The 16,015-nt window shown below is 44.1% G+C and overlaps 1 protein-coding gene across 3 annotated transcripts in view; it reads right to left on the bottom strand.

The window, feature by feature from the left end:
- LOC144679793 (nucleolar protein 4-like) overlaps positions 1-16,015 on the bottom strand; it is a 549,252-nt gene that overhangs the window by 100,279 nt on the left and 432,958 nt on the right. For 2 of the 3 annotated variants that reach the window (XM_078540571.1, XM_078540573.1), the window contains exon 7: positions 6,581-6,760. The exons of the other annotated variant lie outside the window; for it this stretch is intronic. In XM_078540571.1, coding sequence (XP_078396697.1) covers positions 6,581-6,760 — 180 coding nt within the window. The remainder of the gene's footprint in view (positions 1-6,580; positions 6,761-16,015) is intronic. 3 annotated transcript variants of the gene reach the window in all.

The following is a 16,015-nucleotide window of genomic DNA, read 5'->3' as shown; positions in this document are numbered from 1 at the left end:
TATCTCACTAGACACTTCTTTTAAGACTCTAGGATGAAGTACATCAGGACCCGGGCATTTGTCAGCCCGCAGCTCCAACAATTTACTCAGTACCACTACCCTGGTGGCTGTAATTTTCCTGACTTCCATCCCCACTTCCATTTCCTGGTTTAGGGCTGCTTCTGGGATGTTAATTGCATCCTCTTTAGTGAAGACTGATGCAAAATGCCTGTTTAATTCATCTGCCATCTCCTTGTTTTCCATTATCAATTCTCTAGACTTACTCTCTATAGGACCAATGCTCACTTTGTTAACTCTTTTCTTTTTTCAATATTTATATAAATTCTTACTGTCTATTTTTATATTTCTGGCTAGCTTTCTCTCACACTCTATTTTTTCCCTCCTTATTAGTCTTTTAGTCATTCTTTGCTGTTATTTCCAATCTTCTGGCCTTTCACCTATCTTTGCACAATTATATGTTTTCTTCTTTAAGCTTGATACTATCGTTAACCTTTCTAGTTAACCATGGAGGTATGTCTGCCCCTTGGACTTTTTCTTACTCGTTGGAATATATCTATTCTGTGCATTCTGAAATATCCCCATAAATATTAGCCACTGCATATCTATTGACCTATCCCTTAGCCTAATTTGCCAATTCACTTTTGCCAGCTCAGCTTTCATGACCTCATAATTGCCCTTATTTAAGTTTAAAAACTTAGTTTCAGACCCACTGCTCTCTCCCTCAAACTGAATGTAAAATTTAATCATATTATGGTCACTGCTACCTAGGGGCACCTTCACTATGAGATCATTAATTACTCACATCACATTGCACAATACCAGGTCTAGTATAGCCTGCTCCCTGGTTGGCTCCAGAACATGCTGTTCTAAGAAACTAACCCGAAAGCATTCAGTATACTCCTCATCCAGGCTTTCTTTGCCTACCTGACTTTTCCAATTTATATGTAAATTTAAATCTCCCATGATTATCGCTGTGCCTTTCTGACAAGCTCCAATTATTTCTTCCTTTATGCTCAACCCTACCGTGTGGTTACTATTAGGGGACCTGTACACAACTCCCACAAGTGACTTCTGAGCTTTACTATTTCTCATCTCTACCCAAACCATTTCCACACCCTGGTTTCCTGAACTTAGGTCATCCCTCTCTATTGTGCTAATACCATCATTAACTAACAGAACCACCCCTCTGCCTTTCCCTCGCTTCCTGTGCTTCCTAAATATCCTGTACCATTCAATATTCAGGTCCCAATCCATGTCCTCCTGCAGCCATGTCTCCATAATGACTATCAAATTGTAAATATTTATTTCTATGTGTGCTTTCAGTTCATCTGTTTTGTTTCGAATGCTACGTGCATTCAGATACAGAGCTTTTAGTTTTATCCTTTTATTCTTTTTATAACCTCTAGTTTCATTTGTTGATTTACTGTTAGATTGGTACTCTCTATCCCTTCCTGTCATGGTCTGTTTTTCATTTCCCATAATAATAACTTTCCTTTTGTCCTGTCTCTGCTCTTTGGTTTACCGTATCTTCCTAAATTTGATCTCTTGCTCCCACTATTGAGTTTGAAACCCTCTCTACTTACCTAGTTATGCGGCTCACAAGTACACTTCTCCCACACCAGTCTTTGAGCCATACATTCATCACCCAATTTGCACGTGGCTCAGTTAATAACCCAGAGATTATGACCTTTGAGGTTCTACTTCTTAATTTGGTGCCAAGCTCCTCATACTGACTATACAGAACCTCCTTCTTTATCCTGCTTATGTCGTTGGTACCTACATGGACCATGACAACTGGGTCCTCCCTCTCCCACTGCATGTTTCTCTCCAGCCCCGAGCAGATGTCCCGAACCCTGGCACTGGCCAGGCAATGCAGCTGTCTGGACTCACGCTCTTTGCTGCAGAGAACGGTGTCAATCCCTTTGACTATACTGTCCCCTACTACCACTACATCCCTTTTGCTTCCCCCAGTTGAACAGCTTCCTGTATCACAGTGGCCATGACCAGTTGGCTCATCCACCCTGCAGCACCCACTCTCATCCAAACAAGCTGAAAAAACCTCAAACTTTTTTGGACAATTGCAGAGGCGCACACTCCCTGCCCTCTGAGTCCCCTTACCTGCCTTACTCGCAGTCACTCCCCTGTCCCTGACCACTGACCAAATCAGAAGACCCTGTCCTAAGAGGTGTGACTGCCTCCTGGTACAAAGAATCCAGGTAACTTTCCCCCTCCCTGATGCGTCGCAGTGTCTGTAGTTCAGCCTCCAGCTCATAAACTCTGAGCTGAAGCTGCTCAAACTTCAAACACTTACTGCAGACGTGTTTGCCCTGGATCAAACTGGCATCCAGGAGCTCCCACGTGCTGCAGCTGTGACACATCACCTGTCCTGACATCCTTAATGTGTTCTAATTAGCTATTTAATTATTTTATTCAATTATATATTTTAATTTTTAAAAATATTTTATTGGCCTTACCACCAGTTGCTAGACTATTTTGAACCTTAGGAATAGAATAAACCTTAGTCACTTACCGGATACTCACCAAATAACTAACTTCTTCTCCTGTAGCAGAGTACAACCTCTTCCTGAAGGCTGAGCAAGTTAGAAAGCAGAAGGTAAAAGAGCACCTTTTTTCCTTCCTTCCCTAACTCCGATAATTACCCAACTCCCAGCACTCTATTCTAAGTTGCATTTCTTGCAGTAAACCTCACCTACAGCACCTCTTTCCCCCTATGCACTGAATTTCCACTTGAACCAAATTCCCAAATATACTCACTCGGTCTCTGTCTCATTCAGGCCGAAGTCTCCCCTCATTGATCGCGGGCCTCTTACTGATTCAAAAGGAACTGGGTAATTATTTAAAGAGAAAAAAAATTGCATGTCTACAGGGAAAAGTTAGGTCACTGAAACTAGCTAAGTAACTCTTGCAGAGATCCAGCATGGACATGATGGGCTGAACAGCCTCCCTCTGTGATATAACCATTCTATGATTCTATGTAGTCCAATATTATAAACAATTATAAAACAAACTGTCTGAGAGTGTGTTCCAAGTTATCACAGGTTCACTGGGTTTGGAATATAATTAAAACATTTGAGTTTTTACTCATAGTTTATATTGCGATCAGTCTGGTTACACAGAACCATTGTTAATTCTCTGTGTTCCCCATACTTAGAGTCATGGAGACAATACAGCACAGAAGGAGGCCACTTGGCCCATCAAATCCATGCTGGCTCGCTACAGAGCAATCCAGTCAGTCCCAATCACCCGCTCTTACCCCACTGCCCTACAAGTTTATTTTCCTCAAGCACCCATCCAATTTTCTTTTGAAATTATTGATCACCTCCATGTCCACCACACTCGTAGACAGCAAGTTCCTGGTCATTAACAGTCACTGCGCAAAAAATAGCTCTTCCTCACATTCCCTTGTAGTTCTTGCCCAAAACCTTAAATCTCTGCTGCCCCCAATCCTTGTACCATCAGTTAATGAGAACAGTTTTTCTTTGTCTACCTTACCTCATAAGCTTTTCCACTTCTGGAGATCTCCTCTCAAACTCCTTTGCTCCAAGGAGAACAGCACCAGCTTCTCAAACTTAACCTTGTAACTAAAATCCCCCATCCCTGGAACTATTCTGGTAAATCTCTTCAGCAACCTCTCAACGACCTTCACGATTCCCTAAAGTGTGGTGACCACAACTGGATGCAATACTCTAATTTTGGTTTAACTAGAGCTTTATAAAGATTCAGCATAACTTCCCTGTTTTTGTACTCAGTGCCTCTATTTATGAAGCCCAAGATCTCATATGCTTTGTTAACTACTCTCTCAATATGCTCTGTCACCTTCAAAGATCTGTGCACATGAACTCCCAGGTCCCTCTGTCCCTGCACATTCTTTAGAATTGTGCCAGTAAGTCTATATTGCCTTTCTCTATTCCTTCTGCCAAACAACATCACTTACCCTCCTCTGTATTAAATTACATCTGCCACTTGTCTATCCATTCTGCTAGCCTATTTATGCTGTTGCAGTCAATTGGTATCGTCCTCATTGTTTGCCACACTTTCAAGTTTGGTATCAATGGAAAATTTTGAAATTTTACTCTGTATTCTAACTGCCCTTTCAGGAACACTAATGTCTACCATCCTCCAGTCTGAAAAACAACATTTACCATGACTAGCTATTTTCTGCTGTTAAGTCAATATTTTTATCCAAGCTGATACTGATCCCGCTATACCACTGAGCCTCAATTTTGGTAACCAATCTTTTATGTACTACTTTGTCAAATGCTTTCTTAAAATCCATATAGACAACATCCACTATGTTTCCTTTATCAACCTCCTCTGTTACTTTATCAACAGCAACATAGGAAATTGGAGCAGGAGGAGGCCATTAAGCCCCTTTAGCTTGCTTTGTCATTCAATTAGATCATCACTGATCTTCTACCTCAACACCATTTTCCTGTACTATCTCCATATCCCTTAATGTCTTAACTATTTAGAAATCTATTGATCTATTATTCTGGGCTAACCAGAGCTTTACTAGAGCTTTACTTGAATAGATTATTCAAACAAAATCTGCCTTTTACAAATCTGCACTGGCTCTCCTTAATTAATTCAAACTTCTCCGCGTGCCTTTAATTCTTTCCTTGATTATTGTTTCTCAAACTTTATCCACCACTAAACAGACTGGCCTGATACTAGGAGTGTGCTTACACCCTTTCTTGAACAAGGGTGTCACAATTGCCACTTTGCAATCCTTTGGAACTCCCCCGTACCTAAGGAAAATATGGCAAACCATCTCCATTCCCATTTCCCTTAGCAACTTGGGATGCAAGCCATCCAGACCAGGTGACTTATCTATTCCAAGCATAGCCAGCCTTTCCAGTACATCCTATCCATCAATTTCCACTCATCCATTACTTCTATCATCTGCTTCTATCAGTATTTTGCCAGCAATCTCTTCTTTAGTAAACACCGATGCAAAGCATTCATTAAGTATTCTGACCTTGCCCTGAACCTCTAAATGTATATCACCTTTTTGGTCTCTAATAGGCTCCACCCTACCTTTTACTATCTGCATACCATTTACATGCTGGTAGAATATTTTTGGGTTATTTTTTATATTAACGGCCATGCTTTCTCATATTCTCTCTTTGACAGTCATATTTTCCTCTTCAATTCCCCTTTCAACTTAATGCATATGGCCTGATTCTTGCTTGAAGAATTTACCTGACATGTTTCATACGACTTTTAATTTAATCATTTTCTCCATTTCCCTCATCATCCACTGAGTCCTGGCTTTGGTTCTCCTGAATTGCTGTCTTGTTTGAATGTACCTATCTGAAAAATCTCTTCAACCACTGTTCTGTTATAGTTTTTCATGGCAAAAGTTGATTCCATTTTACTTTGCTTAGGTCCCCTCTCATCCATTGAAGTTAGCCCTCTCCCAATTTAGAAGATCTACTTAGATTTATCTTTGTTCCTCTCCATTACTAATCTAAACCTTACGATACACTGATCGCTTTTACACACTTGGCCCATTTGTCCCACATCATTCCCCAGCATCAGATCCAACAACACGTCCTTCCTAAGCCAGACCTTTCGCTGTCTAGCAATTGAAAAGCAAGAAGACATTCAGGTAAAATGCTTTTTGTCCTGGTTGGATAACATTTTGATGTACGCTCCTGTGTTTTACTATCATTAAAGACAGATGCAAACACAGCTCACCACACAATAGTGCAGTGAAATTTTTTTTTTGCCAGAGTCTGAAAGCTAAATGTGAAGGCTACATTTTATGAATTTGCACTATATATGCTTGTCATCTTTTTCCATAATTGTATATCAGAATCTTTAAAGATTGGGGTACAGATAGAAACAGCAACAAAGGCGGCAAATAAAGTTCTGGGTTATATATTCGGGTCACTGAACACTAAAGCAATAAAGTTATGTTCTATTTGTATGTAACATTTATTAGTCCAGAATTGGTATTATTGTGTGAAGTTCATTTCATCCCTTTATTGGAAGGATATTATCACCATGGAAAGCATGCAATGAAGATTGGTTAAAATTATATCAGGGCTTAGATGTTATAATTATGAAGAAAGGCTTGAAAATTGTGTTTTTCATTAGAATGGAGAAAGTTAATCAGGAGCCTAACAGAAGTTTTCACAATTATGAAAGCTTCTGAGATGGTAAATAGTGAAAGACCGTTTCCACCGATTAATTGATTGTTGATTGTGAAAGTTTGCTTCCACCGATTAGTTGGTCAGTACTAAGGAAACACGCACTGAGGATTATCACTAGAAGTATAAAGGAAGAGTTTAAAGAAATATTTTCACAAGATTATTAGAATATGGAATGTTGTACCAGAAGTAACTAATAAGGCAGAAGCTTGATTTTAAAATAAAACTAGATAAGTATTCAAAAGAGAAGAGTATATTTCCATGCTACAATTGCAATGGTTCAACTAAAAGTGTGAAAAAATTACTTGGTATTACAAATGGTCTATCACTTACAAAAAAAGTCATGTTTACTGTTGTGGAGAGGTTTCTGGTGCATACAGAATGAAAACTCAGCTGTCACTTACATTAAAAGCTTTAAGGCGCTCAGATTCTGCTCCATCTGAGTCAATAATCTTCTCAACATCATCATGGTCATCCTGGTCATCATCATCTTCAATAGCTCTACTCACAGTCAGATCTTCGGGACCACCTCCTACACTTTCATTTCTAAGAGACTCATAGCTAGAATAGCTGTGTGCAGGTGACTGAATTGGGAAAAAACAGACATGAAATACAATTAGCACATTGTATTGAATATTATTGCTAAAAACAGAACTTCAAATAATTTATTCAACCTAGATAAAAATTCGTTTCCTGTTGATTTTTGAATAACAGAATCAGGATGTAACTCATCTTTAAACCCACTAAATAAATCAGCTTTTAACTTCAGAAATGTAAGGCAGAATGTTTTGGTTGGTGGGCGGCTGCGATTGGTGGGCCCGGGATCGGCCAGGCAGCTGACCACTGACTGTGATCGGCCTCCAACCGTGATTTCACACCGGCTGGCTAATTAGTGGACAGCCAGCGTGAAGCACCGCTGAAATGCTCAGCGCTGCCGGGGTGGGGGCAGGAGGAGAGCGGGTGCTGACGTATGCGTGGGTGGGGGTGAGTGACGAATGAAAGCTCCCTGAAGGCAGAGAACAGCCTCAAGGAACTGAGGACTTGAAAATAATTAAATAAAGTTTTTAAAATCAGGAGAAAATTGTCCAAGCATCACCATCAGTCAGCTGAACATATACATGATAAAAACGCTGTCCATAGATTTTTAATTTTTTTAATTTAACAACGGAAACCTCATTCCACCCTTGGATGAGGTTTCATGAAAAATGCAAAGTCTCCGCCAACCGTAAGGTAGGACAGACCATGAAAAATCGGAGACAATTGCAACTATAATTACACTATATGGCCTCTCAATTGTCAGCAGGTGCACTTCTGACTTTTGCGCGTGCCCACCGTCCGAAATATCGTGCGAGCACAGGATGACGTTGGGACGCTCGCCCAGCATCATCTCGAGCGATTTCGTATCCGATCGGGTCGGATACACGCCCGTCCGCCAACCTAAAAATTCTGCCCGTAAAAGGGGAATAAGGCAACTTTTAAGTTACTTCATACAAAAAGTTTCACTTTACACTGACATTAGAACAGCAGGGGTATCACAGAATCACAGGACTGTTACAGCGCAGAAGGAGGCCTTCGTCTGCATTGGCTCTCCGAATGAGCATTCACTTCGTGCCATTCTCCCACCTTCTCCCTTCACACTCTTCCTTTTTAGATCGCAGCCTAATTCCCTTTTGAATGCTTTGATTGAACCTGCCTCCACCACACTCTCAGACAGTGCATTCCAGAGCTTAGCCATGCGCTGAGGGAAAAAGCTTTTTCTCATATCATTTTTGCTTCCTTTGCCAATTACTTTAATTTTGTGCTCTCTTGTTCTCAATCCTTTCACAAGTGGGAAGAGTTTCTTCCTCTGTCCGGGCCCCTCATGATTTTGAATACCTCTATCAAATCTCCTGTCAGGCTCCTTTTCTCGAAGGAAAACAGTCCTAACTTGTCCAATATATCTTTGTAACAAGATACTCATCCCTGGAACCATTCTCGTGAATCTTTTCTGCACTATCTCCAATGCCTTCATATCCTTCCTAATGTGCGGCATCCAAAATTGGATGCAATACTCCAGCTGAGGTCAAACTAGTGTCTTCTACAAGACCAACACACCTTCCTTGTACTCGATGCCCCTATTTATAAAGCCTAGGACAGTGCATGCTCTCAACCTGTACTGCCACCTCCAATGACTTATGCACATATACACCCAGGTCCCTTTGCTCCTGCATCCCCCTTAGAATTGTACCATTTATTTTATATTGCCTGTCCATATTCTTTCTACCAAAATGAATCACTTCACATTTCTCTACATTGAACTTCATCTGCCACCTTTCTGCCTACACCACCAACTTATCCATGTCCTTTTGAATTTCTACACTATCCTCCTCACAGCTTACAATGCTCCCAAGTTTTGTATCATCAGTATACTTTGAATTTGTGCCCTGTAAACCAAGGTCTAAGTCGGTATTGGATATCAGGAGAAGCAAGGGTCCTAACATAGACTCCTGCGGAACCCCAACACGAAACTTCCTCCAGTCCGAGAAACATTAATTAATTGCCACTCTCTGTTTCCGGTCACTCAGCCAATTTTGTATCCATGGGCAGAATTTTCCCCCCATCGAGGGGGAAGTGCAGGAGCGGGTGCATGGAGGCGCGCCTCCAATCGGCGCTCCCAATTGGGGGCGTGCCGCTATTTTATGTGGGCGGGCCAATTAATCTGCACGGAAGCACTATGCGCTCCCTGTGCAGAGCCAGAGTGGGGGGGGATTCCCTGAGCCGAGAGTGCATGCACCCGAAAGAGCGCACTCGTCTCCCAGAAGCTAAGTGCTGCTTCAGGGAGATCGGCTCCACATTTAGAAATGCTAAAAACGGAAAAATAAAATTTCCCTGACATGTCCCCTCATGTGACACTGTCGCATGAGTTGGGACATGTCCATCACTTTAAGTTAAACTTTTATTAAATTTTTAAAAACCTACATGAAACCTCATCCTGCCCGTGGATGAGGTCTCATGCTTTCTCTGAAGCCTTAGGGTTGGAAGGGCAGCCCTGTCAATTATCTAAATTGTTTTATTAATGGCCGCAGTAGGCCATTGACAGGTTGGTAGGCACACAGCTGATTCAGCTGAGCCCCCGCCGACCTGAAAATTGAAATGAGGCGGGTTGCCATCAGGAGTTCCGCCCGACGTCATCATTTTACCTGTCAGTGAGTGGGCCCCACCCCCTGCTTGCCGACCAGAAAATCCTGGCCCATGTTGCTACTCTCCCTTTTATTCCATGAGCTATATCTTTTCACACAAGTTTGGTGTGCGGCACTGTATCAAATGCCCCTTGGAAGTCCATGTGCACCACCACAGCATCACTGCCCTCCTCAACCCTCTTTGTTATTTCATCAAAAAACTCAAGCAAGTCAGATTTTCTCTCAAGAAATCCATGCTGGCTTTCCTTAATTAACCCACATTTGTCCATGTGACTGTTAATTTTGTCTCAAATTATTGTTTCGGGGGTGGGGGGGGGGGGTGGAATTTTCTCCCCATCGGGTGGGCCGGTCAGGAGCAAGCGTAGGCAGGCGCAGAGCCGATCGCCACCCGCGATCGGCTGCATGCTGCCATTTTACGTGGGCGGGCCAATTAAGGCCCGACTAGCGTGATGCGCACCCGGAAGCGTTCAGTGATACCTGTGGGGGTGGGGGGAAGAGGGAGAGTCGGGGCTTGCGCTCTTTCGCGCATGCGCGTGAAAAAGCGCAAAAATCTCCCTGAGGCACGGAGCTACCTCAGAGAGATTAATTTACTAATAAAACATTGGAAAAAATAAAAAATAAAATTACTCAGACATGTCCCCTCATGTGACATTGTCACATGAGCTGGAACATGTTTATGAATTTTCATAAGACATTTTATTTAATTAATAAACACTTCATGAAACCTCATCCCACCTGTGGATGAGGTTACACGAAAAATGCGAAGGCCACCTGGGCTCTTCGCCTGCCCGCCAACCTTAAGGTTGGACGGACAGCTCTGACAATCACTTTAATTAGTTAATTAATGGCCTTAACAGGCCTTTGACAGTTCGGCGGGTGAGCAGCCGACTCCAGTGCGCGCCCGCCGAACTGAAGATCGGAATGATGCGCGGTGACATCGGGACGCACGCCCGATGTCACCGTGCATAATTTTACGCGCCAAACAGACGATTCTGCCATAGAAGTTTTCCCATCACCAGAGCTAAACTGAATGGCCTTTAAGTTGCTGGCCTCATCTTTTGCACTCTTTTTTGAACAATGGTGTAAGGTTAGCAATTCTCCAGTCCTCTTGCACCACCCCTGAGTCTAAAGAAGACTGAAATTTTATGGCCAGTGCTTCTGCAATTTCCACTCTCACTTTCCTCAATACCCTTGGATGCATCTTGTCCAGTCTAGTGCCTTATTAACTTTAAGCACAGACAGCCTATCCAATACTTCCTCCTTATCAATTTTAAAGTCCTCTCTTATTTGAATTTCCTCGTCTTTCACCATGACCTGGGTAGCATCTTCCTCCTTGGTAAAGACAGATGCAAAGTACTCATTTAATACCTCAGCTGCACCCCTGCTTCCAAGTATAAATCCCCTTTTTGATCCCTAATCAGCCCTACTCCTTGTTTTACCACCTTTTCACTATTTACATGCCTACAGCAGACTTTGGGATTCACTTTCATGTTGGCTGCCAATCTCTTTTCATATTCCCTCTTTGCTTCTCTTATTTACTTTTTCACCTCCCCACTGAACCTTCTACTTTTAGCCTGGTTCACAATTATACTTTCTACTTGACATCTGTTATAAACACATTTTTTCTTCTTTATTTTAATTTCTATTTCTTTTGTTAACAAGGAAGCTCTGGATTTGTTTGCTCTAACCTTCCCTTTCAAGGGAATATACCTTGACTGAGCCCGAACTCTCACCTCTTTGAAGGTAGCCCATTGTTCCGCTACCATTTTTCCTGCAAACCTTTGACTCTAATCTATTCAGCCCAGGTCTGTTCTTACCCTTTCATTTTATTCCTTCGTTCACGGGATGTGGGTGTTACTGGCTAGGTCAGCATTGATTGCCCATCCCTAACTGCCCTTGAGAAGGTCGTGGTGAGCCACCTTCTGGAACCACTGCAGTCCATGTGGTGTAGATAGACCCACAATGCTGTTAGGAAGGGAATTCCAGGATTTTGATCCAGTGGCAGTAAAAGAATGGCAATATTGTTCCAAGTCAGGATGGTGAGTGATTTGGGGGGAACTTGCAGGTGGTGGTGTTTCCATGCATCTGCTGCCCTTGTCCTTCTAGGTGGTGGAGGTCGCAGGTTTAGAAGGTGCTGTCGATTGGCGAGTTTTTGCAGTGCATCTTGTAAATGGTACACACTGCTGCCACTGTGCATTGGCCTTGGAGGCAATGAATGCTCACAAAGCTAGATGGGATGCTAATCAAGCGGGCTGCTTTGTCCTTCTTGCTTCCTGAGTGTTTTTGGAGCTACACTCATCCAGGCAAGTGGAGAGTATTCCATTACAATTCTGGCTTGTGCCTTGTAGATGGTCAACAAGCTTTGGGGAGTCAGAAAGTGAGTTACTCGCCACAGGATTCCCAGCCTTTGACCTACTCTTGTAGCCACAGTATTTATATGGCTGGTCCAGTTCAGCTTCTGGTCAATGGTAACCCCCAGGATATTGATAGTGGTAATGGTAATGCCATTGAATATCAAGGGGCGACGGTTGGATTCACTCTTCTTGGAGATGGTTATTGCCTAGCACTTGTGTGACTTGAATGTTACTTGCCACTTAATAGCCCAAGCCTGGATATTGTCCAGGTCTTGCTGCATATGGATACGGACTGCTTCAGTATCTGAGGACTCTCAAATGGTACTGAACATTGTGCAATCATCAGCGAACATCTCCACTTCTGACCTTGTGATGGAAGGAAGGTTATTGTTGAAGCAGCTGAAGATGTTTGGGCCTAGGACACTAACCTGAGGAACTCCGGCATTGATGTCCTAGGGCTGAGACGATTGACCTTCAACAACCGGAGCCATTTTCCTTTGTGCTAGATGTGACTCCACCCAGTGGAGATTTTCTCCCCTGATTCCCATTGACTCCAGTTTTGCGAGGACTCCTTGATGCCATTCTTGGGCCCATAACCCCCGAGCTCCAGGACAGTGTATCTGGGGGGTACCCCAAAGTTGGGTTGAGGAACCATCCTGGAAGTTCCCAGGGAAGAATTGCATGACAATTTCCCGAGAAGTTCAAACTTCCGATGGGCAATTGTCTTGTACTGGGAACAATCCAAAATTGCGAATTAAATCACAAACTTTGGATAGTTCCAACTGTCTGTCACCCAGGAAATGTTATAAGAATTAAAACGACGTCTAGCTTCTGGGTAACTATTGTACTGACCTCCCCCGGCTCCCCATCATCCTCCCTACTACACCCTCCTGACCTCTATGGGACCCCTGACCTTCTAAAGGACTCCCCCACACCCCCCACACACCCCTCAACCCCCCACGGGACACCCCCACACCGTCTCTGATCCTGCTCCCCCCCATCCCATGGCACCCCTACACTCCCTCGACCCCCCACACCTTCCCAACCCCCCATGGGACCCCCTGATAACCCCAATCTCCTGACTACCCCACTTCCCAACTACCCCCCCAGGACCGCTCACAGGAAGCCCATACCCACACCCCAACTGCACTCCTCCAACCGCAACCCGTCCCGACTGCAACCCCTCTGACTTCAACCCTCAACTGCAGCCCCTCAACTGCATATCCCCAACCACCCATCCAACCCACCGAACGAAATCTCCGACCACACGACGCCCCCCCGCCGCCCCCCCCACTGACCAGCTGGCCCACCACTGACCACCTCACCTAAAACCCCCCAACCAACCCCATCCACTGATCATCCAACAACCCCTGACCAACACCCTCCGACTGACCACCTGACACCCCCCAATGACACACCCCAAACCAACCACCCAATTCTCAACCCCCTGCACTCATCCAGGCAAGTGGAGAGTATTCCATCACAATTCTGACTTATGCCTTGTAGATGGTCGACAAGCTTTGGGGAGTCAGGAGGTGAGGTACTCGCCGCAGGATTCCTAACCTTTGACCTGCTATTGTAGCCATAGTATTTATATGGCTGGTCTAGTTCAGTTTCTGGTCAATGGTAACCCTAGGAGATGTTGATAGTGGGGGATGCGGCGATGGTGATGCCGTTGAATGTCAAGGGGCAATGGGTAGGTTCTCTCTTGTTGGAGATGGTCATTAGCTGTCACTTGTGTGGCGCGAATGTTACTTGCCACTTGTAAGCCCAAGCCTGGATAATGTGCAGGACTGCTCCAGTATCTGAGTCATCGCGAATGGTGCTCAACATTGTGCAATCAGCAAACATCCCCACTTCTGACCTCATGATGGAACAAAGGTCATTGATGAAGCAGCTGCACATGGCTGAGCCTAGGACACTACCCTGAGCAACTCCTGCACTGATGTTGTGGAACTGAGATGATTGACCTCCAACAACCACAACCATCTTTCTTTGTGCTGGGTATGATTCCAACCAGTGGAGAGCTTTCCTCTTGATTCCTATTGACTTCAGTTTTTCTAGGGCTCCTTGATGCCACACTCGGTCAAATGCTGCCTTGAAATCAAGGGCAGTCACTCTCCCCTCACTTCTGAAGTTCAGCTCTTTTGTTAATATTTGAATCAAGGTTGTAATGAGATCAGGCGCTGAGTGGCCCTGTTGGAACCCAAACTGAACGTCAGTGAGCAGGTTATTGTTAAGCAAGTGCTGCTTGATAGCACTGTTGATGACCTCTTCCATCACTTTACTGATGATCGAGAGTAGACTGATGGGGCAGTAATTGGCCGGTTTGGATTTGCCCTGCTTCTTGTGTACAGGACATACCTGGGCAATTTTCCACATTGCTGGATAGATGCCAGTGTCGTAGCTGTACTGGAACAGCTTGACTAGGGGCACGGCATGTTTAGGTCCCATAGCCTAAGCAGTACCCAGTGTCTTCAGCCGTTTCTTGATATCACGTGGAGCCTCCTCCTCCAGTGAGTTGTTTAATTGTCCGCCACCATTCACAACTGGATATGGCAGGACTGCAGAGCTTAAGTCTGATCCGTTGGTTGTGGGATTGCTTAGTTCTGTCTAACACTTGCTGCTTGTGCTGTTTCGCATGCAAGTAGTCCTGTGTTGCAGCTTCACTAGAATTACACATCATTTTTAGGTATTCCTGACGTTGCTCCTGGCATGCCCTCCTGCATGCTTCATTGGACCAGGATTGATCCCCTGGCTTGGTGGTAATGGTACAGTGGACAGTATGCCAGCCCACGAGGTTGCAGAATGTAGCTGAGTACAATTCTGCTGCTGCTGGCCCACAGTGCCTCATGGTTGCCCAGTCTTGAGTTGGTAGATCTGTTCGAAATCTATCCCATTTAGCACGGTGGTAGTGCCACACAACACGGTGGAAGGTATCCTCAATATGAAGACGGGACTTTGTCTCCACAAGGACTGTGCAGTGGTCATTCCTACCAATACTATCATGGACAAATGCATCTGCAGCAGGGAGGCTGGTAAGGATGAGGTCAAGTATGTTTTTCCCTCTTGTTGATTCCCTCACCACCTGTCGCAGACCCAGTCTAGCAGTTATGTTCTTTAGGACTCAGGCAGTTCGGTTAGCAGTGGTGCTACTGAGCCACTCTTGGTGATGGACATTGAAGTCCCCTACCCAGAGTACATTCTGTGCCCTTGCCACCTTCAATGCTTCCTCCAAGTGGTGTTCAAAATGGTGGAGCACTGGTTCATCAGCTGAGGGCGGGGCGGGGGGTACAGTACATGGTAATCAGCAGGAGGTTTCCTCCTCATGTTTGACCTGATGCCATGAGACTTCAAGGGGTCTGGATTCGATGTTGAGGACTCACAGAGCAACTCCTTCCCAACTGTATTCCACTGTGTCGCCACCACTGCTGGGTCTGTCCTGCTGGTGGGACTGGACAAATTTGCCCTGTTTGAATTTCATGGTACTCAAGCTATAGATATAAGTTCTGAGTTGCCTGATTAATGAAAATATTCTGAATTAGAAAACCAACATTTGTTAACAACGGCAATAGATGTTTGCAAATTAATGCCATCTGCTTACTTTCAATCATAAGCAAAGTGATAGAAGGAGTCATGCACAATGCTATAAGTGGCACTTACCAATGACCTGCTCACCATGCTCAGTTTGTGTTCTGTCAGGGCTATTCAGCTCTAGACGTCACGAAAGCCTTGATTAAAATATGGACAAAAGCGCTACATTCTAAAATTTAGGTGAGAGTGACTGTCCTTGACATCAGTGTGGCATAAAGGAGCCCTAGTAAAACTCAAGTCAATGGTGATCAGGGGGAAGCTCTCCACTGACTGTGGCCATATGTAACACAAAGGAAAATTGTGTTTGCTGGAGGCCAATCATTTTAGTCCTAGAACATCACTGCAGAAGTTCCTCAGGACAGAGTCCAAAAGTCGAATATCTTCAGATGCTACACCATTGGTCTTTCTTCCATCAAAACATCAGTAATGAAGCTGTTTATTGATTAATGTACAGTGTTCAGATCAGTTTTGGAATTCCTCAGATAATTAGGAATGTTTGCATGCAGCAAGACTTAGACAGGATCTAAGCTTTACCGATAAGTTACAAGTAACTTTTTGTTACACTTGTGCCAGGCAATGGCCATCTCCAACAAGAGAGAGTGTAACCACCTCTCCATGACATTTAATTACTGCCATCATCGAATAGTCCATCATCAATATCCTGGCGAAGCAGTCATCATTGACAAGAAACTCAACTGGACTTGCCATATAA

Source organism: Cetorhinus maximus, chromosome 4, assembly GCF_964194155.1.
Source record: "Cetorhinus maximus chromosome 4, sCetMax3.hap1.1, whole genome shotgun sequence".
NCBI lineage: Eukaryota > Metazoa > Chordata > Chondrichthyes > Lamniformes > Cetorhinidae > Cetorhinus > Cetorhinus maximus.
The sequence above is the reverse complement of the archived record's forward strand: the minus strand, read 5'-3'. Positions and strand labels throughout refer to the sequence as shown.